The sequence below is a fragment of the Schistocerca cancellata genome, chromosome 9 (assembly GCF_023864275.1).
Source record: "Schistocerca cancellata isolate TAMUIC-IGC-003103 chromosome 9, iqSchCanc2.1, whole genome shotgun sequence".
Taxonomy (NCBI): domain Eukaryota; kingdom Metazoa; phylum Arthropoda; class Insecta; order Orthoptera; family Acrididae; genus Schistocerca; species Schistocerca cancellata.
In genome coordinates, this window is record NC_064634.1 from 308,208,294 (window position 1) to 308,233,253 (window position 24,960).

Consider the following 24,960-nt stretch of genomic DNA (forward strand, 5'->3'; position numbering starts at 1 on the left):
ACATATTAGAAAATGAGACACTAAAAGTAGCAGATGACTTCAGCTATTTGAGCAACAAAATAACTGATGACAGCTGAAGTACAGAGGATATAAAATATGAACTGGCGATAGTGCAAGAACTCATTTCTGAAAAAGAATTTATTAACATCTAGGATAAGTTTAAGTGTTTAAGAAGTATTTTCTGGAGATATTTGTCTGATAAGTAACATTACATGGAAGTGAAACTTGGATAATAAGCAATTCAGACAAGAAGAGAAGAGAATCTTTTGAAATATTGTGCTTTAGATGAATGTTGAATATTAGATGGATAGACTAAATAATGAATAGGGGCAATGAAATCAGATCAGGGAAAAAAAGAAATTTATGGTGCAGATTAACTAAAATTAGAGATCAGTTGGTAGCACACATCCTAAGGTATCAAGGAATACTCAGTTTGGTAATGTAGGGAAGTGTGGGGCATAAATATTGAAGATGGAGACGCAAGCATGAATACAGTAAGCAGGTACATATATATGTAGGTTGTAGGAACTAATCAGATGAAATGGTTCGCACAGGATAGACTATTATAGAGATTTGCATAAAATCAGTCTTTGAACTGAAGTCCACAACAATAATATCTGTACAAGCAACTGCCTGCATCACAATAAGGGAATTTACTTTTCAATGAAGTGAGGACATCAGTGACTCTTTTTTTTTTTGGTGTGTGTGTGTGTGTGTGTGTGTGTGTGTGTGTGTGTGTGTAGTTTAACACCTGCCTGTCTGAATAAGCATTGTAGCTTATGGTAAGAGATTGTAACTTTTCTAAGTTATTAGGTCTACAACTTTGCTCCCGCCGTTTTGCAATAGACGGCAGTAGCGGCAAGTGGGGTTTGGCTGGTTGGTCATAGGTGTAATACAATAAGCTTAGGCATCTGTAAACACAATGCCATAAAAATATTAGTTGATTTGTGATGGCATCATAAGATTATTTTCAATTAAGTACGTCAACTTATGGACCCATTTCTCGCCATTTGTGGGAAGTTTTAACTTTCTTCTTTAACATGAAGAAATCTGTGGCAGTGGCTCTTAAAATGCTGGTTACAACCAATGGGGAGGAAATTATTAGTGGAAGAACGTGCAGAGAATGTTTTCAACGCCTTAAGAATGGCGATTTTGATGTCGAAGACTGGCATGGCGGTGGACGACAGAACATTTTTGTAGCTACTGAAACAGACGAAGACAGTCACAGGATATCATTATTGAAAGCAATTGATGTGTTCAAGCCCAGCACTGAAACACAAACAGCCACAATACAGTGATCGACACTTGAAGGTAATTTTGCAGCAGGGCAGTGCTTGACACCATGTCGCGCATCAAAATATAAATGGAAATGTTGAAATGAGAAGTTCTGTCCCCCCCCCCCCCCCCCCCCCAAATTCTCCATACATTGCTCTCTCTGACTACCACCTTTTTCTATCCGTGGCATACAGTCTGGCTGACCAGCACTTCTGATCATATGAACAAGTGCAAAATTGAATCGATTCATGGATCCCCACAAAAGACATCCAGTTCTTCCGCCACGGGATTTCAGTAGTTGCAGGGGCAACAGTCTGGATGACTGACTGATCTGGCCTTGTAACACTAACCAAAACGGCCTTGCTGTGCTGGTACTGCGAACGGCTGAAAGCAAGGGGAAACTACAGCTGTAATTTTTCCCGAGGGCATGCAGCTTTACTGTATGGTTAAATGATGATGGCGTCCTCTTGGGTAAAATATTCCGGAGGTAAACTAGTCCCCCATTCGGATCTCCGGGCGGGGACTACTCAGGAGGACGTCGTTATCAGGAGAAAGAAAACTGGCGTTCTACGGATCGGAGCGTGGAATGTCAGATCCCTTAATCGAGCAGGTAGGTTAGAAAATTTAAAAAGGGAAATGGATAGGTTAAAGTTAGATATAGTGGGAATTAGTGAAGTTCGGTGGCAGGAGGAACAAGACTTTTGGTCAGGCGAATACAGGGTTATAAATACAAAATCAAAACGGGGGAATGCAGTAGTAGGTTTAATAATGAATAAAAAAATAGGAGTGCGGGTAAGATACTACAAACAGCATAGTGAACGCATTATTGTGGCCAAGATAGACACGAAGCCCACGCCTACCACAGTAGTACAAGTTTATATGCCAACTAGCTCTGCAGATGACGAAGAAATTAAAGAAATGTATGATGAAATAAAAGAAATTATACAGATAGTGAAGGGAGATGAAAATTTAATAGCCTTGGGTGACTGGAATTCAACAGTAGGAAAAGGAAGAAAAGGAAACGTAGTAGGTGAATATGGATTGGGGGGAAGAAATGAAAGAGGAGGCCGTCTGGTAGAATTTTGCACAGAGCACAACTTAATGATAGCTAACACTTGGTTCAAGAATCATAAAAGAAGGTTGTATACATGGAAGAAGCCTGGAGATACTAAAAGGTTTCAGATAGCATATATAATGGTAAGACAGAGATTTGGGAACCAGGTTTTAAATTGTAAGACGTTTCCAGGGGCAGATGTGGACTCTGACCACAATCTATTGGTTATGAACTGTAGATTAAAACTGAAGAAACTGCAAAAAGGTCGGAATTTAAGGAGATGGGACCTGGATAAACTGAAAGAACCAGAGGTTGTACAGAGTTTCAAGGAGAGCATAAGGGAACAATTGACAGGAATGGGGGAAAGAAATACAGTAGAAGAAGAATGGGTAGCTTTGAGGGATGAAGTAGAGAAGGCAGCAGAGGATAAAGTAGGTAAAAAGACGAGGGCTAGTAGGAATCCTTGGGTAACAGAAGAAATATTGAACTTAATTGATCAAAGGAGAAAATATAAAAATGCAGTAAATGAAGCAGGCACAAAGGAATACAAACGTCTCAAAAATGAGATCAACAGGAAGTGCAAAATGGCTAAGCAGGGATGGCTAGAGGACAAATGTAAGGATGTAGAGGCTTGTCTCACCAGGGGTAAGATAGACACTGCCTACAGGAAAATTAAAGAGACCTTTGGAGAAAAGAGAACCACTTGTATGAATATCAAGAGCTCAGATGGAAACCCAGTTCTAAGCAAAGAAGGGAAAGCAGAAAGGTGGAAGGAGTATATAGAGGGTCTATACAAGGACAATATTATGGAAATGGAAGAGGATGTAGATGAAGATGAAATGGGAGATATGATACTGCGTGAAGAGTTTGACAGAGCACTGAGAGACCTGAGTCGAAACAAGGCCCCGGGAGTAGACAACATTCCATTAGAACTACTGAAAGCCTTGGGAGAGCCAGTCCTGACAAAACTCTACCATCTGGTGAGCAAGATATATGAGACAGGCGAAGTACCCTCAGTCTTCAAGAAGAATATAATAATTCCAATCCCAAAGAAAGCAGGTGTTGACAGATGTGAAAATTACCGAACTATCAGTTTAATAAGTCACCGCTGCAAAATACTAACGCGAATTCTTTACAGACGAATGGAAAAACTAGTAGAAGCCGACCTCGGGGAAGATCCGTTTGGATTCTGTAGAAATATAGGAACACGTGAGGCAATATTGACCCTACGACTTATCTTAGAAGCTAGATTAAGGAAAGGCAAACCTACGTTTCTAGCATTTGTAGACTTAGAGAAAGCTTTTGACAATGTTGACTGGAATACTCTCTTTCAAATTCTGAAGGTGGCAGGGGTAAAATACAGGGAGCGAAAGGCTATTTACAACTTGTACAGAAACCAGATGGCAGTTATAAGCGTCGAGGGACATGAAAGGGAAGCAGTGGTTGGGAAGGGAGTGAGACAGGGTTGTAGCCTCTCCCCGATGCTATTCAATCTGTATAATGAGCAAGCACGAAGGAAACAAAAGAAAAATTCGGAGTAGGTATTAAAATCCATGGAGAAGAAATAAAAACTTTGAGGTTTGCCGATGACATTGTAATTCTGTCAGACACAGCAAAGGACTTGGAAGAGCAGTTGAACGGAGTGGATAGTGTCTTGAAAGGAGGATATAAGATGAACATCAACAAAAGTGAAACGAGGATAATGGAATGTAGTCGAATGAAGTCGGGTGATGCCGAGGGAATTAGATTAGGAAATGAGACACTTAAAGTGGTAAAGGAGTTTTGCTATTTGGGGAGCAAAATAACTGATGATGGTCGAAGTAGAGAGGATACAAAATGTAGACTGGCAATGGCAAGGAAAGTGTTTATGAAGAGGAGAAATTTGTTAACATCGAGTATAGATTTAAATGTCAGGAATTCATTTCTGAAAGTATTTGTATGGAGTGTAGCCATGTATGGAAGTGAAACATGGACAATAAATAGTTTGGACCAGAAGAGAATAGAGGCTTTTGAAATGTGGTGCTACAGAAGAATGCTGAAGATTAGATGGGTAGATCACATAACTAATGAGGAGGTATTGAATAGAATTGGGGAGAAGAGGAGTTTGTGGCACAACTTGACTAGAAGAGGGGATCGGTTGGTAGGACATGTTCTGAGGCATCAAGGGATCACCAATTTGGTACTGGAGGGCAGCGTGGAGGGTAAAAATTGTAGAGGGAGACCAAGAGATGAATACACTAAGCAGATTCAGAAGGATGTAGGCTGCAGTAGGTACTGGGAGATGAAGAAACTTGCACAGGATAGAGTAGCATGGAGAGCTGCATCAAACCAGTCTCAGGACTGAAGACCACAACAACAACAACAACAACAACAACATAAGTATAACAACTGGATACACAATATCACTAGTACTGTGTAAATATCAGCCAGAGTTAGGTTCTACACTGATTCTTTCAGCTCTGTTTACACTAAATCCAAGTAGCTAGTTACCATTTTCAGCTAAGTTTTTTAGCCTATTCTTAGTTGAGAACCAATTTTAGGCACTGATTAAATCTCCCATATACAAACTATTACAAAGAAACATATCAACATGGCTGAACACGTACATGCATACATTTTTAGCATTCAAATTTTTGGAATTAATAGTTAACAATTCTATTAATACTACTAGTGGTAGTACTATAGTAATAGTTTTATTCATCAAAGGATCACTGCTAAATCCACAGAGTGCTCACGTAAGAGCTCCGGAAGAAAAGGAGAACCTTAAGGAGTCGCCAGGCAGGAGAACCACCTGCAGAAAAGTGAACCAAACTAACAGTAGACAAGCAAAATGCGACAGAAAGAATACAGACAAGGCAAAAGACCAGGACAATAGGACAAGGACAAAACCTAGATGAAGACAGTGCATTAAGCGAAGCCTTTGACATAACGATGACAACAAGGCCGAGAGTGGCAGAGACACACATCCAAGATGTGACCAAGAACATTAATGGTACAAGCAAGATAGTTATCATGCAGTCCTAGTACAGTAAACATAGATCTGACAGTACCAAGCATGAGCACTGAACTGACCAGTTGTGGGCCACTCTATATACCGGTCATGTGGAATGCTATTGGCCACCATATTCACGTGGCAAGACAGTGGTGCTCTTGCCATGCAAGTAAATTGCTGCATTGCCGCAGTGCCCCTAACAGCCATCTAAGTCTACCTCCTTAGAGGGCATTCAATATCTGTAGCTCTGATACAAGAATTACTTTTGCAAGTTCAGGTATTATAATTTCAGGGGGGAGAGGGGGATAAAAAAAAAAGAAACATAATTCACAGAAAGAGACATTTACATACTTACAGGCCTAGATCAACAACCATGGAACAGGTAGCTCACCTTGGCCTTAAAGTAGGACCCATTCAGCACTTGGCTGAAGTAATTTAAGGACATTTTGGGAAACCTAAATGATGATGGCCAGAGGTATATTACAGCTTCCATTCATTGAATACAAGGCCACACTGTTTAAAAAAGCACAATCTCATTCGTTTTATCCCTCATTACAATACTGTCTTCTCTGTACATTCTTGCAAAGAATGGTGTAAAAAGCTAGTGCTACAATGTTAATTCATTTCTCAACACCAATCACAGCACACACCATCAGCTAGTAACAGAACCATGACCATGATGTTAAAGTGTGTCACATGATCAAAGTAATGTAGCTATAAAAATTACATTATTTGAAGTTATATAACAATGAAAACAATCACCTTCAACCCTTCTGCCAAAAGAAGGAGCCACTGGCTCCGAAAGCTTGCCAATCACAATTATCTTTTACGTGAGTGTTCTGCTGCTGTTTGGTGAGTAGATTTTTTATCTGTCCATTTAAATATTATTACCTGAAGCATAAGTGCAAATCCAAAATGTGAAAATTTTGCATCCAAATGACTAGCACATGACAGGAATTAACGATGAGCTGTATCAAATCACTCAGAAAACTGGGAAGAAAGAAACAAAAAGAAAAACCCGCACCCAAGTACATCACATGGAATGACTGACAGCTTCAACTTTTCACTAGGTTATCTCCATCTTATTGAAAGTAACTAATCAAAAATGTTCACTGCATTGCATACTATGCTAAAGATAAAAATTAGTAACCATAGTAGCTTATATAAAACTATATACTGACCTCTGAATAGCACCCATTGTTTAAAGTGAGAGCATTGCCTTAGTATACATTCTAATACTTTTTGCTGCCTCAAGCTGTCACTGACCACCTTCAAACCTACCAACATCTTGTCTTCCCATAGGTTTCAGTAAATAAAATTGCTGAGACATTGCACCAGCTTGTTGATTCCAGGAAAAAAATCTTTCACTCTGCAATGAAGTGTACTCCATTTTGAAATGTACTGGAAGATAAGTTTTTGATGGTGCTGGGCCACATTCATAAAGTAGTTTTTGGAAAAATGCTGCCATTTGACTGCATATTACTGCATTTTTCTTCTGCACAATCTAGAATTCGGCTTTCACACCATTCTTGAGTACAATGCTAAAAGTTCTTAGACCATGAACACAACATATCTTGTAAAGTTAACTCAAAGCAGGTAAATGAGACTAGCATACATTTTTTAAGGTGTAACTGTAAAGTGACATCAGTTTTCTAACACATCATAGATGTGTACGAGCTGTCTAGTACTCAGGTATGACTGAACTAAGGCTAGCCTCCATACAAAAGGCATGTCTACTGAATTAAGGCTAGCCTCCACACACAAGGCACATTATTTTATGCATCCACTATGTGTCACTCAATTAGTTCCCAAGTGGACATCCCTCCACTACATGTGGATGTAAGTGGACACACAGCTCCACTCAAGCCATTATTAGTCAGTATTTTGATTTATTTTAATAAATTATTGTAACTTGTTGCTAATCAGTATTATCATATACTTTTGTTTAGCTATTGCCTAACACTATTTGGCTCCGTGACGAGACTGTATAGTTTCTGCATGCATGCAAGTCATATCATAACAGCAACTACTTTCAGTGCTAAAGTGTTCTCTTCCTGCCTGTTATTTATGTATAACAGCACATGCATTTGATGAATATAACACTTGTCAAATGAATACCTGTAGTAATAATGAATGGCTATACTCCAATCCGCTCTACATAACATTCATTACCAGACTGCACCAGGAAATCTTGACTGATAGCCTAAATGGCATGGTCTCTGAAAGACCATTACTGTACTAAAATAAAAACGGATTCACCTTTGAACTGAGAACATTCCTTAATAAATTTGGATCACAAAAATTAGTTTCATCATTTATAACCAATTTTCGCTGGCCCTCCTTCATCCAAGTGCCTAACTCTTCAAGTGAAATAGGTTCATAATTCGAATCTTTCAGCCATTTTGGAAATTCTTCTACTGACACCACCTGCAAAGAAAAAGTGCTAAATGTGAAATATCTATTTTATGAATACTCAAGTAAACTTTAACTTCACACATTACTTAATCTGCTTGAAACTACAGATATGTAAATGGAAGAAAGAGAAAATAAAACTGATGGAACAATGTAGCATTACTAAGGTAAACACAACAGGAACATATCACATTGGTTCAATAAGTTACAGTGGAACAGCAGGTGGCATGTGGGAAAAACCAAACACTTCAATGGGTCATTGTGGGTGAGGTGGGTGACACAATGCTATATTTTTAAAGCTACCCTGTTGGTTCAAATTTTTCTAATCACAATGCTGTAATTAATCCTACTATTTTCAGACAAAACCATTGTAACTTCATGATACTGACAGCATATTAGACTAAAACATCCATTTTATCTTCCTGTTCTCTGTTACAGAGTGCTGAAAGAAAAAATAATAATTCATACACAAAACACAGATCGTGCAGCACCCTCAAGTCAAGAGGTATATGTAGGTAGACAGTTGAAATGTCAGCCATATTTTTTTCCAGCGTATTTGCTTCATGAAATATCAACACTATTATACACTTGGTTAGCCTTCAGAGTCCAAGTCTTTGATTTCTTCATAGTATAATATTAGGCAACTGAAGAAGATAGATAAATAGCCTTGTCTTATTAGCTTATCACCTGTTTGACAGTTCTGAATAAGGTTCATCAGGATTCTTATTTCATGGGGAAGAGAGGAAATAGTGTCGGTAAAGATTCCTAGCTAGAATTTAGCACTGTTAAGGACTGCTGTGACTGCAGATGGATATAGTGAGAGAACACTATTGCCTGAAATTCTCCCCCTCGGGAGACACTACCCTAATGAAACACTGCCCATCTGGGCGAGGGGGTTTGTGTGTTCCAATGAACTGGAGGGCTGTATCGGCAGTAGTGTAACTGCCAGCAGGATCCTCCAAGCTGGCCAGGTCTCCACACAGGATCCAGACAAAGTGCTTCTCACAATGTCCTGTCTTTTCATCTCTGTGTCTGTGTGGCAACAGGTACAGTCCCGTAATGTGAGAAGCAGAAGATCCTTGGTAACCAGGACAATGGTAATGCACATAGGTCTTACTGCAGAAGGATGAATAGCATTCTATAGTTGAGGTGGAGACAAGTTATCTAAGAGGTAAGGCCCTGGAATAAAACCTTGACAGGTGTACAGGCCATGAGGAGGCAGCCCCACCAGGACACTTGAGGGCTGTGGTCTGAAAATCCACACCACCAAAAAAATTCAAATCATAGAAACTAAAAGGAGAAATAGTTGGATGCGTCTTAAGGATATGACCTTTGGCCTGAAAAGGAAAACCTGTAGTGGATTTTGGAATGTAAGAACACACAGAGATGGGAAGGTTAATACAGGTTAAAAAAAGAGATGGAGAACTACAGATAGGATATAATGAGATTGTTTGAAATAAGGTGGCCAGACTTTGGAGAACTTAAAACACAAGAAGGTGGAGTGCTGCTGTATGTAGGACAGTCAGATGAAGATGCCATGTTCTGGAACAGTGTAGGGCTCTTACTATCTAACAACTGCAAAAGGAGTTTACTGGAGTGGAAACCAGTGTCAGAAAGGGTAATAACCACACGCTTTAGAATAAAGCACTCCGTCTTCAGGCCACGAGTGGCCTACTGGGACCATCCGACCGCCATGTCATCCTCCATGGAGGATGCGGATAGGAGGGGCGTGGGGTCAGCACACTGCTCTCCCGGCCGTTATGATGGTATTCTTGACCGAAGCCGCTACTGTTCGGTCGAGTAGCTCCTCAATTGGCATCGCGAGGCTGAGTGCACCCCGAAAAATGTCAACAGTGCATGGCGGCCTGGATGGTCACCCATCCAAGTGCTGACCACGCCCGACAGCACTTAACTTCGGTGATCTCACAGGAACTGGTGTAACCACTGCGGCAAGGGCATTGCCATGCTTTAGAATAAATGTAGGAAATATCACAGTAATTCAATGCTACGCACCTACTGAAATAGCTGCAAGAGAATATGATGCATTTTACACAGAGGTAAATGGGGTTCTAGGACAAACTAATTGCAGAGACATAAAAAATTTAACACAAGACTTTAACACAAAAGCTGGTTCAAAAAATGAAGGGCTTGAACACATAATGGGCATACACAGCAATAAGAATAAAAATGGAAATGGTGAACTGCTGATAGATATGTGCACTGAGTATGACCTAGTATTCAAGACACACTGTTTCCACATCACAACTGCCACACGATAGTGTAGGTCTTGTTGTATCATGTCACTGAAAATCAGATACATCACATTAAAAAAATGTAAGCCGTAACTTTCAACACTCTCTGCTAGATGTCAGAAATACAAGAGGAGCAGACATTGGAAGTGACTACCACCTACCGTATTTACTCGAATCTAAGCTGCATTCGAATCTAAGCCGCACCTAAAAAATGAGACTTGAAATCAAGGGAAAAAAAAAAAATTTCCCGAATCTAAGCCGCACCTGAAATTTGAGACTCGAAATTCAAGGGGAGAGAAAAGTTTTAGGCCGCACCTCCAAATCGAAACAAAGCTGGTCCATTGTAATACAAGACACAATTTAGGTCGAATGAATGACAGTACAGCTACAGTAGTATGCTTCGAGTCGTAAGCTTAACAGTTAAGCTTTACCAGGTAGCCATTGCTATGCGTCACGCGCCGCTCGCGGCATGGCTTGCTTTTGTGCACGCTACTGCCGCTTACAATTGGGAGAAAAAAAATAATAAAATAAAAAAAATAAAAGAGAGAGAGGAATCGTCTCATTGGCGAAACAATGGCAAGAGACTGCTATTTGTTGTTACTTACGCTGCTGCTTTCTTTGATAATGATCAACAAGAACCAAATAATATACTGCGTATGATAGAAGTTCTGAACGAGAGTTAAGCGAAAATTTTTCTCCGTTTGAAAATCTTTGCAGACGCCTCTTTAGTACATAACATTCTGCACAGAAATTAGAGTCATCTTAGATTTAAAAATCTAGTCAATTGCCGTGTTTCATTTCTGACTGTATCACTATTAGGCATAAGAATAATATGAATATAAACATGACATATGTATATTCTTCCGCGTTTGCTGTTGTCTCACTCTAGTTTCGTAGTGTATTAGGCAGACAGTATTTAAATGAGATACCAGCAAACACGAAACAATACATGGCAAAATGTTTATATTCGTATTATTCTTATGGTGAAGAGAATACTGCATGTGATTCACAGTTCATAAAAGTTCCTATTAGCAACCATCTCTTCTCACAGGTAGGAAAAAATTCAGAACGTAGAGTTGGCCATATTGACAAACATCCCAAACAGTCTTGCCAGTCGGATTTTCGTAGTACATTGAAATGCTGCTACATTCGAAGATGAACAATACGGAATTCGTATTCACTTCGTTGGATAATGTATAAAAATGCAGTGATCGAAACTCGGGGCGGAGTAAAAAGCTCGTCTTCCACCTTTTTTTTTAATTTATTTACTGACGCAGAGGTTTTGGCGCCAGTATTTATCTTTGTGCCTGCAAAGCATGCCTGTGCAGCACTACATATATTCGACAGCAGAAGTTAGTTGTGGCGGCACCTACCAACATTTTTCAGAACTTCCGCTAACTTTGCACTCGATTCTAAGCCGCAGACGGTTTTTTGGATTACAAAAAAACGGAAAAAAGTGCGGCTTAGATTCGAGTAAATACGGTAATTTAGGCTGAGTTCAAATTGAAGATAGTGTCAAACAGAACCTAGCTCAATTACAGGAGTAAAAAAGAAAGAGAGAGAGAGAGAGAGAGAGAGAGAGAGAGAGAGAGAGAGAGCACATATTAAGATTTAAGACACAGCAAAGGAAAGAATGGATCTATGATGAAATAAGCTGCAGGAACTAACTAAAACAAAAGATACATTTTGGTAACACAAGTGCATTGAAGATCAAAGCACATAAAGAACACACAGAGGCAAATGAAAGAATGAAAATATGACAGCAAGGCGAGATAGAAAAAATGGATCAATGAGAGATGACCAGGTAGTTAGCAGAAACAGCAGCAAACAGGGATATATAAAGGAGCTGTACAATATCAGCATACAACTCTCAATGAAGAACTTTAGATGTGAAGGATCTGTTAAGAGCAAGGATGGAGTGATGATTACAAATCAATAGGCACAGCTACAGAGATAGGAGGACTAAGTCAAGGAGTTGTTAAATTGCAAAAACAACCAAGAGGTACAGGTGAAGAATGTTCCAGCAAGTTGAAGCAGACTAAGATACAAATCTGCAATGACCCACAACGGGCAAAATTAGGAGTGCTTTGAGAAGCCTAAAAATGCAAAGACTCCAGACCTATACAACATAGCACCACAGCTCTTAAAAGCCGATATCAAAAGTACCATTAAGATGCTCCTCCCCTGGCTCAAGAGAAGCTCCCACAAGAGTGGTTGGCAGTAAAGCTCCTCCCCACCCCCCCCACCCCTCCCCAAAGAAAGGGAAATTTGTCGGCCTGTAACAACTGGTGTGGTATTACACTGCTGTCAGTGCCCAGCAAGGTGCTCACCAGCGTTATTTTCAATATTCAAGATTCAGTTGAAAATTGACTGCATAAATTACAGGCTTATTTTTACCTTATTAATACTCTTAGGATCATATTAGACCAAAGCAAAGAATTCCAGGCAACCAAATATCTAGTATTCATTGATTTTGAAAAGGCCTTCGATTCTGTGAAACATCAAACACTATGGCAACTGTTGCGAAAGTACAGTATACCACAGAAGATTCTAATCATCATCAGTAACCTGTATGATGGCTACAAATGATGCTTGTTTCACAACGGAAATCTCACAGATCCAACAGAGGTAACAGCCAGAGGCTGGCATGATTGTATTTTATCACCAACACTCTTCCTACTTGTTCCTAACTCAGTTATGAGAAGAGTTACAGCGGGCAGGACACAAGGAATCCAATGGGTGGATCCAGAAACATATGAAGGATTTGGATTTTGGAGATGAAATTGTTTTATTAGCTGAAAGGCTGACAGATGTGAAAGCTAAATTAAACTCACTGAAAAAAAAAGAAGCAGAGGTTGCTGGGCTCAAGATAAACATAGCCTAGGTAAAACAAAAGAAATAATGATAAATTCTGGAAATGTGGAAGTGCCCCTGCTTGTAGAGGAGCATCAAGTGGAGATTGTGAAGTCATTCCTGTATCTGAGTAGTGTGGTGACAGAAGATGGTGGAGCTGGAGGAGATCTGAAAAGCCGCATAAAGATTAGATTAGATTAGGTTAGTTTTTGTTCCATAGATCCATGTTGAGGAGATCCTCGTGAATGTGGAACATGTCACTTTTTTTTTTTTTAAGGCAAATGCTGCCTTCATACAACTGTATCCAATATGCAGAAACAGGAACATCACATGCAACACTAAAATTGTGAAGACTGTCCTTCTGCATAGCAGTGAAAGCTGATATGTAGATAAAAAGATAACACAGTTATAGGTGTCTCTAGTGCATAATAAATATCTGGTGGCCAGAAAAAAATAAGTAATGAAATTATATGTAATGGAGGTATGATGAAACATAGCTTGTCAAATGGACACTCATAATTTTAAAATATATCTAAATACATATGAACAGTTATTAGTAGTGGCACAATCTGTCAGTTATCAGTTCCCTACTGTCAATTTTGAAGAAAAACTCATGATTCCACAAGCAAAGTTTCCATTATCTGGTATGTTTCTGACAGCTGAATGATAATTCTAATACAAATCATTCACGTTGACATTTCATTGTCCTATCACACATGGAGAGCGGCATCAAACCAGTTTCAGAACTGAAGACCACAACAACAACAACACACATGTTCACCAATACGGCACACAAACCTTGTCTTAACTGAATTTGGAGAAGGAAGATAGCAACACTTCAGTTACACAGTATGACTAATTTCAGTTTGCAATATGAATACCATTAACATAAAATACTTTTTATGTTACTATAAACTGTGTTAAATACAGAAATAAAATGCATATTTAGTTGAAAATTTAAAAGCAGAATCTTACCTCAAGGGAACTATCCCATTCAAGTGTAGCAGCTTCAAGACCCTCAATACGCAGACCTAAGCCTCTGCGACCTCGCTGACGTGACATTTCCACTGGGTCAACACGACCCTGCTCATGTTTTCCCAGGCCCAAGCCAGCCTTGTAGCCCATTGATTCCTGTACAACAAAATACCTGACTATACATGATACTCCACGGTGAATCACACACAATATTTTTAAGCAAGTACATCTAGCAGATCCATAAACCCAGAATTAATGGATTCTCAGAGCAAGGGGTAGTGGCTACTAGCCATATGATTAGATTATATTAATTATTCATTCCATAGACCCATAAAAGAGGGAATCATCCTGGGTGTGGAACATGTCAGATAAACACATTAGAAAAATGTAATTAGAAAAACTTGAGTTTCATTAATTTTAATGATCCTCAGTCAATAAACAGTAAAATTATTTACATGAATTAAATTTAAATGTCTAATATTTACAGGTTTAATACTTACATCTGCTTTCATTAAATTCATCATGCAGACATTTGCTAGTTTTTCTTGGCTATTACAACCAAGTATTGTCAAAAATTAAAGTAAATTATTCATTTCAATGATCCTCAGTTAAGAACATTCTGATTATGTACAAGATTTAAAATTAAACTTCCACTATTTACAGACTTAAGACTTACAACTGCTTTCCATACATCCATCATTCACACAGCAGGTAGTTACTTGGCTGTTACAACCAAGTATTGTCAAAAATTAAAGTATAGTAAATTTTCATTAAAATGGTCTACTGCACTTGTTGAGAAACTCATGGATGGAATAGAAGGTGTTGGCCAACAAAAATTCTTTTAAATTATGTTTAAATTGAGCCTTGTCTGAAACTAAACTCTTAATGGTTGCTGGTAACTTATTGAAAATATGTGTTGCTGAATACTGGACTCCTTTCTGGGCAAGAGTAAGTGATTTTAAATCTTTATGTATATTGTTCTTTTCCTTAGTATTGATACTGTGTACTAAGCAGTTAGTTGGACAAAGAGATGTATTATTTACAACAAACTTCATTAAGGAATAAATATACTGAGAAGCTGTGGTTAATATGCCCAATTCTTTGAATAGGTTTCGACATGTTGTTCTTGGATTTACACTACTCATTACTCTTATTATACGCCGAGAAACTTCGCACCTCTCCTAAAGTGGTGTTCCATTGCCCACTCAACCTCCACAGCATCCTAGTACATCCCTATGCCACTCCCAATCCGAACTCCTTGCTACAAGGATTGTATCCCTGTGGACGGCCCAATTACAAGACCTGACCAATCCACCCACCCAGAACTTCCTATTCCAGTCCCGTCACAGGTTTATCCTACCCCATCATTGGCCGGACCACTTGTGAAAGCAGCCTTGCCATTTACCAGCTCTGCTGCAATCATTGCACAGATTTTCACATTGAACAATGGAAAATTCAGGATGGAATGTAACAATATTAAGAAAAGGAAAATTGCTACTCACCATATAGCGGAGATGCTGAGTTGCAGATAGGCACTACATAAACTGTCACAAATCAACAACACACACACACACACACACACACACACACACACTCTCTCTCTCTCTCTCTCTCTCTCTCTCTCTCTCTCTCTACAGTGTCAGGCAACTGAAACCACAGTCAGTCAGTGTGGCTTCAGTTGCCTGAGACTGCAGTCATGTGTGAGAGTTGCATTTTGTATGTATGTGTGTGTGTGTGTGTGTGTGTGTGTGTGTGTGTGTGTGTGTGTATTCTTTGTTGATTTGTGACAGTCATTTTAATGTGCCTATCTGCGACTCAGCATCTCCACTATATGGTGAGTAGCAAGTTTCCTTTTCATATCTTTTTATACTGGCATGACTACCATGAGAAAAAGACTGAATAAACAACAAAAGGATAATGTTCTACGATCAGGGTATGGAATGTCAGAAGCTTGTATGTGAGGGAAGATGGAAAATTTGAAAAGGGAGATGCAAAGGCTCAATCTCGATACAGTAGGAGTCAGGGAGGTGAAATGGAAAGAAGACAGGGATTTCTGGTCAGATGAATATAAGGTAATAACAACAACAGCAGAAAATGGTATAACAGGAGCAGGATTCGTTATGAATAGGAATGTAGAGCAATAAGTGTGTTACTGTGAACAGTTCAATGATAGGGTAGTTTGTATCAGAATCGACAGCAAATCAACAATGACAAAGATAGTTCAGGAATACATGCCAACATCGCCAGCTGAAGATGGGGAGAAAGAGAAAGTATATGAGGGTACTGAAGGTGTAACAGAGTATGTAAAGGAGAGACGAAAATCTACTAGACATGAGAGACTGGAATGCAGTTATGTAGAAGGAAAGGTTACATGAGATTATGGGATTGGGAAAAGGAATGAGAGAGGAGAAAGACTGACTGAGTTGTGTAGTAAATTTCAGCTAGTAATAGCGAATACTCTGTTCAAGAATCACAAGAGAAGAAGGTATACGTGGAATAGACTGGGTGATATGCAAAGATTTCAGTTATATTACATCGTGGTCAGAGAGAGATTCTGAAATCGAATACCGGATTGTAAGGCTTACTCAGGAGCAGATATAGGCTCAAGATCACAATGTAGTAGTGATGAAGAGTAGACTGAAGTTTAAGAGATTAGTCAGGTAGAATCAATACACAAGGAAGTGGGATATGGAAGCACGAAGTAATGATGAGATAGGCTTGAAGTCCGCAAAGGCTACAGAAACAGCAATAAAGAATAGGTCAGTAGACAGTACAGTTGAAGAGGAATGGGCGTCTCTAAAAAGGGTAGTCACCGAAGCTGGAGAGAAAAACATAGGTAAAAAGAAGGTAACTGCAAAGAAACCATTAGTACCAGAAGAAATACTTCAGCTTATTGACAAAAGAAGTACAAAAATATTCAGGGAAATTTATGATAACAGAAATACAAGTAGCTGAGGAATGAAATAAACAGGAAGCGCAGGGCAGTTAAGATGAAATGGCAACATGAAAAATGTGAAGAAATCGAAAAAGACTGACTCAGCATATATGACAGTCAAAGCACACTTCAGTGAAAGTAAAAGTAAGGGTGGTAACATCAAAGGTACAACAGGAATTCCACTGTTAAATGCAGAGGAGAAAGCAGATAGGTGGAAAGAGTACAGTGAAGGTCTCTATGAGGGAGAAGATTTGTCTGATGTGATAGAAAAAGAAACAGGAGTCCATTTAGAGGAGATAGGGGATCCAATATTAGAATCAGAATTAAAGAGAGCTTTGGAGAGCTTAAGATCAGATAAGTCAGAAGGATAGGTAACATTCCATAAGAATTTCTAGTCATTTGGGGAAGTGACAACAAAACTACTATTTACTTTGGCGTGTAGAATGTATGTGTCCAGTGATATATAACAGCCGATTTTTGGAAAAATATCATCCACAAAATTCATAAGACTGCATGAGCTGACTAGTTTGTATAGGGAGAGACGGGTAATATACAATATCTACATGAGCCAAGAGGGAATAACAACAGTGGACAACCAAAAATGAATTCTCATATTAAAAAGGTTCTGGACAAGGATGTAGTCTTTCATCCCTAGTGTTTAATCTGCACATTGAGGAATCAATGACGCAAAATTGAATTAAAATTCAAGGGAAAGGATATCAATTACATGATTTGCTGATGACATTGCTATTCTTGATGAAAGTGAAGAATAATTACAAGATTGGCTGAACCAAATGAGCAGTCTAATGAGTACAGAATACGGACTGAGAGTAAATTGAAGGAACACAAAGGTAATGAGAACTAGCAGAAATGAGAACAGCAAGAAACTTAACATCAGGTCTGATGCTTACAAAGTGGATGAAGTTAAGGAATTCTACTATCTAGGCAGCAAAATAACCAATGACAGACAGAGCAAAGGAGGACATCAAAAGTAGAATAGCACTGGCAAAAAGGGCATTCTTGGCCAAGAGACGTCTACTAGTATCAAACATAGGCCTTAATTTGAGGACAAAATTTCTGAGAATGTACATTTGGAGCCCAGTGTTATGTGATAGTGAAACATGAACCATGGGGGAACTGTAACAGAAGAGAATCAAAGCACTTGAGATGTGGTGCTACAAACGAATGTTGAAAATTAAGTGGACTGATAAGGTAAGGAATGAGGAGGTTCTATGCAGAATCGGAGAGGAAAGAAATATGTGGAAAACACTGACAAGGAGAAGTGACATGATGATAGAACATCTGTTAAAACATCAGGGAATGACTTCCATGGTACTAAAGGGACTTGGAGATGGCAATAATTATAGAGGAAGACAGAGATTGGACTACTTCCAGCAAATGATAGAGGACGCACGTTGCTGGCGTTACTACGAGATGAAGAGATTGGCACAGGAGAGGAATTCGTCATAGGGTCCATGAGGACTCATGACAAAAAAAAGAAAAGAAAAAAAGACTACCAACCAGCATTCCATCAGAATGGCCATGAACAAAGTAGACCATCACACAACATTCAGCTGAACATGACATCCTCAATTTCAATGGCCGCTTTTCTACCCTAGCCATCTGGATCCTCCTCTTCACCACCAGCTTTTCTGAACTGTACACATGGAAATTATCCTTACATCACATTCTCCACTCCTGCAATCATTCCAGCCTTGACCTGTGGCAACAAACTGTCCCTACACCCTCTAGCCAACAGTTTCCACTCCCTCGGCCCCATCACCTCCTCTCCATTTCCATCTTCTATGTTATTCATTTGCTGCCCTCTGCCAACACACCAGTCCATACATCCCCACTCCTCTCCTTTCTTGCTCAGCTTTCCCCACCTCCTTGCCCCACAGCCTCCTGACATGGCACCTGTTGCCAGTCTAGTCCCTGCACACTTTGCCAGACAGCACTCCTCTCTTCCTTCATCCATAAACTGATAGCCCTTCCCCCTTTCCCTTCCTCATCCCCTCCAGACTGCTGCTAGCATCCTACGTGATAGTTGCATTCTGGCCCTGAGCTGCTGGAGTTGACGGTCATGTGTGCATGGGGTGTATTTGTTTGTGTGGAGGAATGGTGTGTGTTTCTTTTTTTCCAATGAAGGATGTGGTCAAAATTTTAGGTGTAAGTGTCTTTTAATTGTCCCTGCCTGCAATTTAGTGTGTTATCCTTATAGTAAGTAGCAATCTATCTTTTCCTACATAGTTCATATAAACACTATATATATATATATATATATATATATATATATATATATATATATATATATATATATATATACTGACATCAAAGATAACATTTATTTACATTACTTTTTTTAGAAAAAGAAATTGTTTAAATTTAACATAATCAATCAAAAAAACTCTGCAACTATACAACACAAAGTTTTTCAAAAGAAAGCACTCTCTTCTGAGATATTATGCCACTTATTTGTCAATGTTAAACTGCAGTTATTTGAACACACAAGACACATCGTCAGACATCTGACAATTTCCACATATCCTGCTTCCCGGTTGTTTTTCCACAGACTTGACCATAGAAATAATAGTTCATTATCAACCCATGGTTTAAAGAAGAATCTACGGCTGTGGACTCTGACTTACATGGAGCTGTGGCCACAAGAGTTGTTAATCTAATTTGAAGGTGCAACCCAGTGTATTTCAGTGTTTCCTTCACCTCTTCCTGAAGTATTTGTCCTTTCATAGTTTTCAAAAGCTTGCTGACTTGTCCAAAACATAACTTTCCAGCAATAATGAAGCACTTTTCAACAGAACAGATGTCTCAATACTTTTTTATAACAAATCATACCAAACACAACACGGTTTGGATACATCTTCAATGCAGTGCATCATTTAAACCACATGTATTTGCAGAATACACGTCATCATCATCATAAACTAAAGGCTATGCCTTGTTGATTTAGCCTCGTCCCTCTCTCCATTGTCATCCTCCAATTCTTCATACGATTTTATCCCCACATCTTCTTTGATGTTTTTAAAATACGTTGCTCTTGGCCTGCCTCTTCGTTTTTTTTCCCTAAAACTTTTCCTTCACATACATTCTTTAGGAACTGGTTGTGTCTCATTATGTGCTCTACCATTTGTGATTTTCTTCTTCCTATATTATTTAGCAGCGTTCTGTTCTCATTCACTTCTCTTAAGACCTGTTCATTACTTTTTCTACCTACCCAGCTTGTTTTCGTCATTCTTCTCCATATCCACATTTCCACTGCTTCCAGTTTCTTTTTCTCAGCCTTTCCCAGAGTCCACGCTTCACATCCGTATGTTCAGACACTCCAGACAAAAGTTTTGGCAAACTTTTTCCTACTTTCTAGGCTTATATGATTGCCTGTTAGTAAATTCCTTTTATTTTGGAAAGCTTGCTTTGCCAAGGCAATTCTTCTCTTTATATCTGTGATACATTTATTGTTGTCAGTGATTGTGCTCCCCAAATAACAGAAGTTCTCAACCTGCTCTAGAGCATCATCATCTAGTTTAATATTAACTTTACCATTTTCTTTTGTCTTCCCTATTACCATAGTTTTTGTTTTCTTCTTATTTATTTTTAGATTAAATTCTCTTAGGATTATAGCAAATTTTAGCAACATAAACTCCATTTCCTTTACTGAGTCAGCAAGTACTACTATATCATCTGCAAAACGGATACAGTGTATTCGTTCCCCATTAATTTTAATTCCTTTGGTTATTCTTTTCAATTTTTCATTGTTTTTTTCAACAAAAAATTTGAAGAAATATGGTGATAATGGGCATCCTTGCCTTACTCCCCTCCTTATTTTTGCTTTCTTCTTCACACCATTCATTTCTATGTCTGCTTTCTGCCTTTTATACAGATTCCAGATTAATCTTCTGTCCCTCCAATCAAAAATTATTTCCTACATTGTTCGGAATAACAATTTCCAATTAACCATGTCAAATGCTTTTTGTAAATCTATAAAGGTTGAGTAGGTTTTCTCATTAACTCCAATTCGTCTTTCTAATACCATCCTCAGAGCTAGTATTGCCTCTCTAGTTCCTTTTCCGGATCTGAAACCAAATTGGTCTTCTCCTAGGTTTGCCTGAATTTTCTCTTTTATTCGATTTTTTATTATGTTTAACATTATTCTGGAAGTGTAGGATAATAAGGAGATAGTTCTATAGTTCTCACAGTCCACAGCATTTCTTTCTTTCTCTCTCTCTCTCTCTCTCTCTCTCTCTCTCTCTCCTTTTTTTTTTTTTTTTTTTTTTTTTTGGATTATTACTGTTTTGCTGTTAAGCAAATCTGTAGGTGGTTCTTTTCCATCTTCATAGTACTCTTTAATAAGTTTCTATAAGTACTCTTTTGTTGATTCTCCAATTTCCCTCAGTATTTCTGCTGAGATATTATCTGCGCCTGTCGCTTTGCTATTACTTAGAACATTCAAGGCACTGTTGAATTCCTCTTTAGATATAGGTGACCCTATCATGTTGATATCCACACTGCTCTCTTCTTCCAGAATTTCCCCCTCATTAGCAATATTTTCTCCTTCATATAGTTCCTCAATATACTCTTTCCATCTTTCTCATACACCCTCTAATTCGAAAAGTAGGCCACCGTTTTTATTCTTGACCATATTTGTTTTTGTTCTTGGCTTTATCTGCATTGATTTAATTTTAAAGTAGGCTCTATCAATTTGACCTCCACTTAGATCTTGTTGAATTTCCTTATGTTTGTCGTGCATCCACTTTTCTTTTTCAAATCAACATTTCTGTGTAATTGCATTTTTTACTCTTTTGTACTTATCGAAATCTTTTTTCCTCAGCCTGTTTCGTTCTTCAATATGGTCTAACATTTCCTTGGTTATCCATGGTTTCCTCAGTTCTAGTTTCCTTAATCCTACTAGTTCTTTAGCAGCTACTTCTAGGGTCTCTTTGAATCCTTCCCATTCTTTCCTATTACCTATCAGGTTATCGGTCAATTCTTTCATGTCCGCAGCTACTTGCCTTTCCTTAAGTTTTTCTACAAACCATCTGTGTTGGTTAGTTCTTTTATATTTCTTAAATCTGCTACTATAGTCTGCTATCACTAGAACATGGTCACTGTTTATATCATATCCAGGGTATGAGTGGCTAGACTATATCTGATTCATAAATTTCTTCGTGACTAGGATATAATCTATCTGATACCTTTTTCCATCTGCTGGACTTTTCCATGTATATCTTCTCTTGGGCATTTCAAAACACATGTTGGTAACTATCATCTCATACTGTTCACAGAAATCTAGCAACCTTTCTCCTCTAGCCTTCATTTTTCCTAGCCTGAACTTGCCATTCCATAATCCTTTGTTATATTCACCAAACGATGCATTGAAATCACTAATTATGATAAGATTGTCCGTTTCATTAAGTCATCAATTTGCTCATATACTACTTCTACTTCCTCATCCTTGCCATTTATGGTTGGTAAGTAAACTGCAATTACACACAAATCTGTGGGTTGTGCTTTAAATTTAATCATCATTATCCTATCACTACAGTGGTACGTGTTCAACAAGTTGTTCTTCCCTTTTCCTCTGAAAATTATAGCGACACCATTTCTTCCTGTTCGAGCACTACCATTGTGAATGATCCTGAAATCCCGACATAAAATCACCGTTACTGTCCCATCTAGTTTCACAGACTCCTAATATGTCCATCTGTGACTTTTCCATCAGCATCTTAACCTCTTCTAGTTTCCCAGTTTTTAATAGGGTTCTGACATTCCATGTTCAAATTCTCATAAGTTCCTTTATTCCTTCACTCCTTACTGCCTTGCCCAAGACATTCACCCACAGAGATCCAAATGGGGGAATTGAAGCTCCGGAAAATTTTGAATTGGACGTAGCCATATTTCTATTTGGAAATCCTGTATGGGATCGTTACTGCAGTGGTTTCCCACTGCCTTCTGCAGCCTCCTGCCACTGACCATGTTAATGGTTCCTCCACCTTTAGGGACAATTTCTCATCCTTGGGACAAGGGGGTGTCCCTTCCTTACCTGCTCATCCGCCCCCTACTGGCCATTGGCACTTGATAAGGTTGGTCTCATATCGGGAGCCATTCGGTTAACAGCCATGTGTTAAAAAAGAAAATGAAAGATACCCTCGGGCCTCGCAACCCAATACCGTCGGGGTCGAAGCAACAAGAATTGACCAAGAGAGGCCGACAGGAAAGAAGAAAGCAGAAGTCTAACACAAGTAAGTGGAAGCAATGCAAGACTTAGCTATGGGCCCGTGTGGTTGCCACCCACATACAAGTATAAATAAGTACCACCCATATACAAGTATAAATATGAAAATAACCAAATACAGCACTTTAGCTTCACAAACATTTGTAAGTCAGTGCCACATCCACTTGGTCTAAGTCTAACAGCCAATCAGAGCAAAGGACACATGACATCATGCATATATGTATCTGCTGGTAAAATATGACACTGAGAATGTTTATTTCAATGTTTATAAAATATTACTGTTACTATTTTGTGAGCGAAGTTCGTGGTGCAACGTAAACAGTTGCATAGTAGTAGGTTAGGCTGAAAGATACTAGACACCATAATAATTTACATATTTGCTAAAGTGCAGCACCATATTTGGTGTTTTTGATATTTATATTTGCTTACTGTGAAAATTGTAGTTAATTGATCCACCACATCAATTACATCTCAAAAGAACATCATCTTTTGTATGACAGGTTGTGCAAAAATGTCCAGAAACATCACGTCAGGGACTAAAACTTCTGGAATGCAGTTTAATGTAAGTAGGGGGTTTTTGTTTGAAGTCAGATCTACATAGAAGCATAGATCTTTATGTGGAAAATGAAGTGTCATTTTAAGATTACATGCAGTTCTCAGCATTGAGAAGTAAAGTTAAAATCAAATTTCAACAATCAGTAAAAGAGTTACTAATTTTAAAAAGCTGTTGCCTTTAGATATGCAAAATTTTCGCATGGGAAGGGGTAAAATGCTAAATTTAATGCCTTTTTTAATAAACAACTACTTCAGGTTATGTCGCTAAAAATTACCAATTTCACATTTTTGTTTACACCACATTTTCCTGTCCCTAGATATTGAAGACATTTATTAATTATTTTATGCTTATGCATTGCTATAAGAACTTCTTTCAAGCTGGTTTTGTTATGATAAGTGATGGTAAGTAAGCTACTGTATGTGCAATAATATCAGCTGCCTTTACATTCTGCCCGTTTGGGTAAGCATAGCTTGTAATATGCACCCTGCTCTCCCCCTCCAAAGCTGTCCCAATGCACGGTGTGTCAACATATGCGGTGTTTCTGCTGAGCGGTATGTACAGAATGGCACGGGCAGTAGTGTGCATCTATGCAACGTGCTACTGACATAGCTATACATTATAAAACATGCACATTATGCTACAAATAATGTGGAAGTACAGATTACACACAATGAAGATTGTGTAAGTCTTGTGTACATTACTTTGAATCTCATCAAACAATTTTTATTACCTATAAAAACGTTCTCACACATATGATAAAGATTAAAAGTTGAAGAGTAAATAGCTTTTTCCAAGAGTAAATATTGTTTCCCAATTTGCATAATATTCTTCAAATCAATAAGTATCTTTACTATACACTTTCTAAACCAGACAATGTTCTGCCTCAGGGTCAAGCAACCTTCATACCAAATTTCATCAAAATCAGTTTATCGGATCAGTCACGAAAACATAACAAACGGAGTTACTTTCATATTTATAATATCAGCATGGATAAAATTTTCAATTATGATATCTTTCTTCCTCTGATCTGATTTTGATGAAATAAAGCTTATATAGTGCCCTATGCTAAGCTCAAACCCAATGAAAATTCATCTAGCAGTTTTGGAGAAGTGTGTTCCAAGTAAACACACAGACAGACATGGCAATCTTACAGATTTATTATTAGTATAGATTTATCTCTATTAATCCAAGGAACATCTCACAATGATATGGAATTTGTCAAGACAACACAAAGATAATCAAAAGGCCAAAATATATAACACAGCATATGTAAAAGCCTTTAAGAGGATGCAACACATAGACTATGGGGAGAGGGTAGGTTGTTGATCATGGCCTCGATTAAGGTACCATTGAAACCACAGGTTTTTCTTTGCCAGCTAACTGAACATGAACAACTGCACTACAGCTAA

General features: G+C 38.5%; 1 protein-coding gene across 1 annotated transcript in view; it reads right to left on the reverse strand.

The window, feature by feature from the left end:
• The window catches only part of LOC126101561 (cap-specific mRNA (nucleoside-2'-O-)-methyltransferase 1), a 275,895-nt gene that overhangs the window by 239,765 nt on the left and 11,170 nt on the right, over positions 1 to 24,960 (reverse strand). The window contains exons 4-5 of the mRNA XM_049912198.1: positions 13,814 to 13,969; positions 7,581 to 7,748 (exon numbers count right to left, since the gene is read on the reverse strand). Of these exons, the coding sequence (XP_049768155.1) occupies positions 7,581 to 7,748; positions 13,814 to 13,969 (324 nt within the window). The remainder of the gene's footprint in view (positions 1 to 7,580; positions 7,749 to 13,813; positions 13,970 to 24,960) is intronic.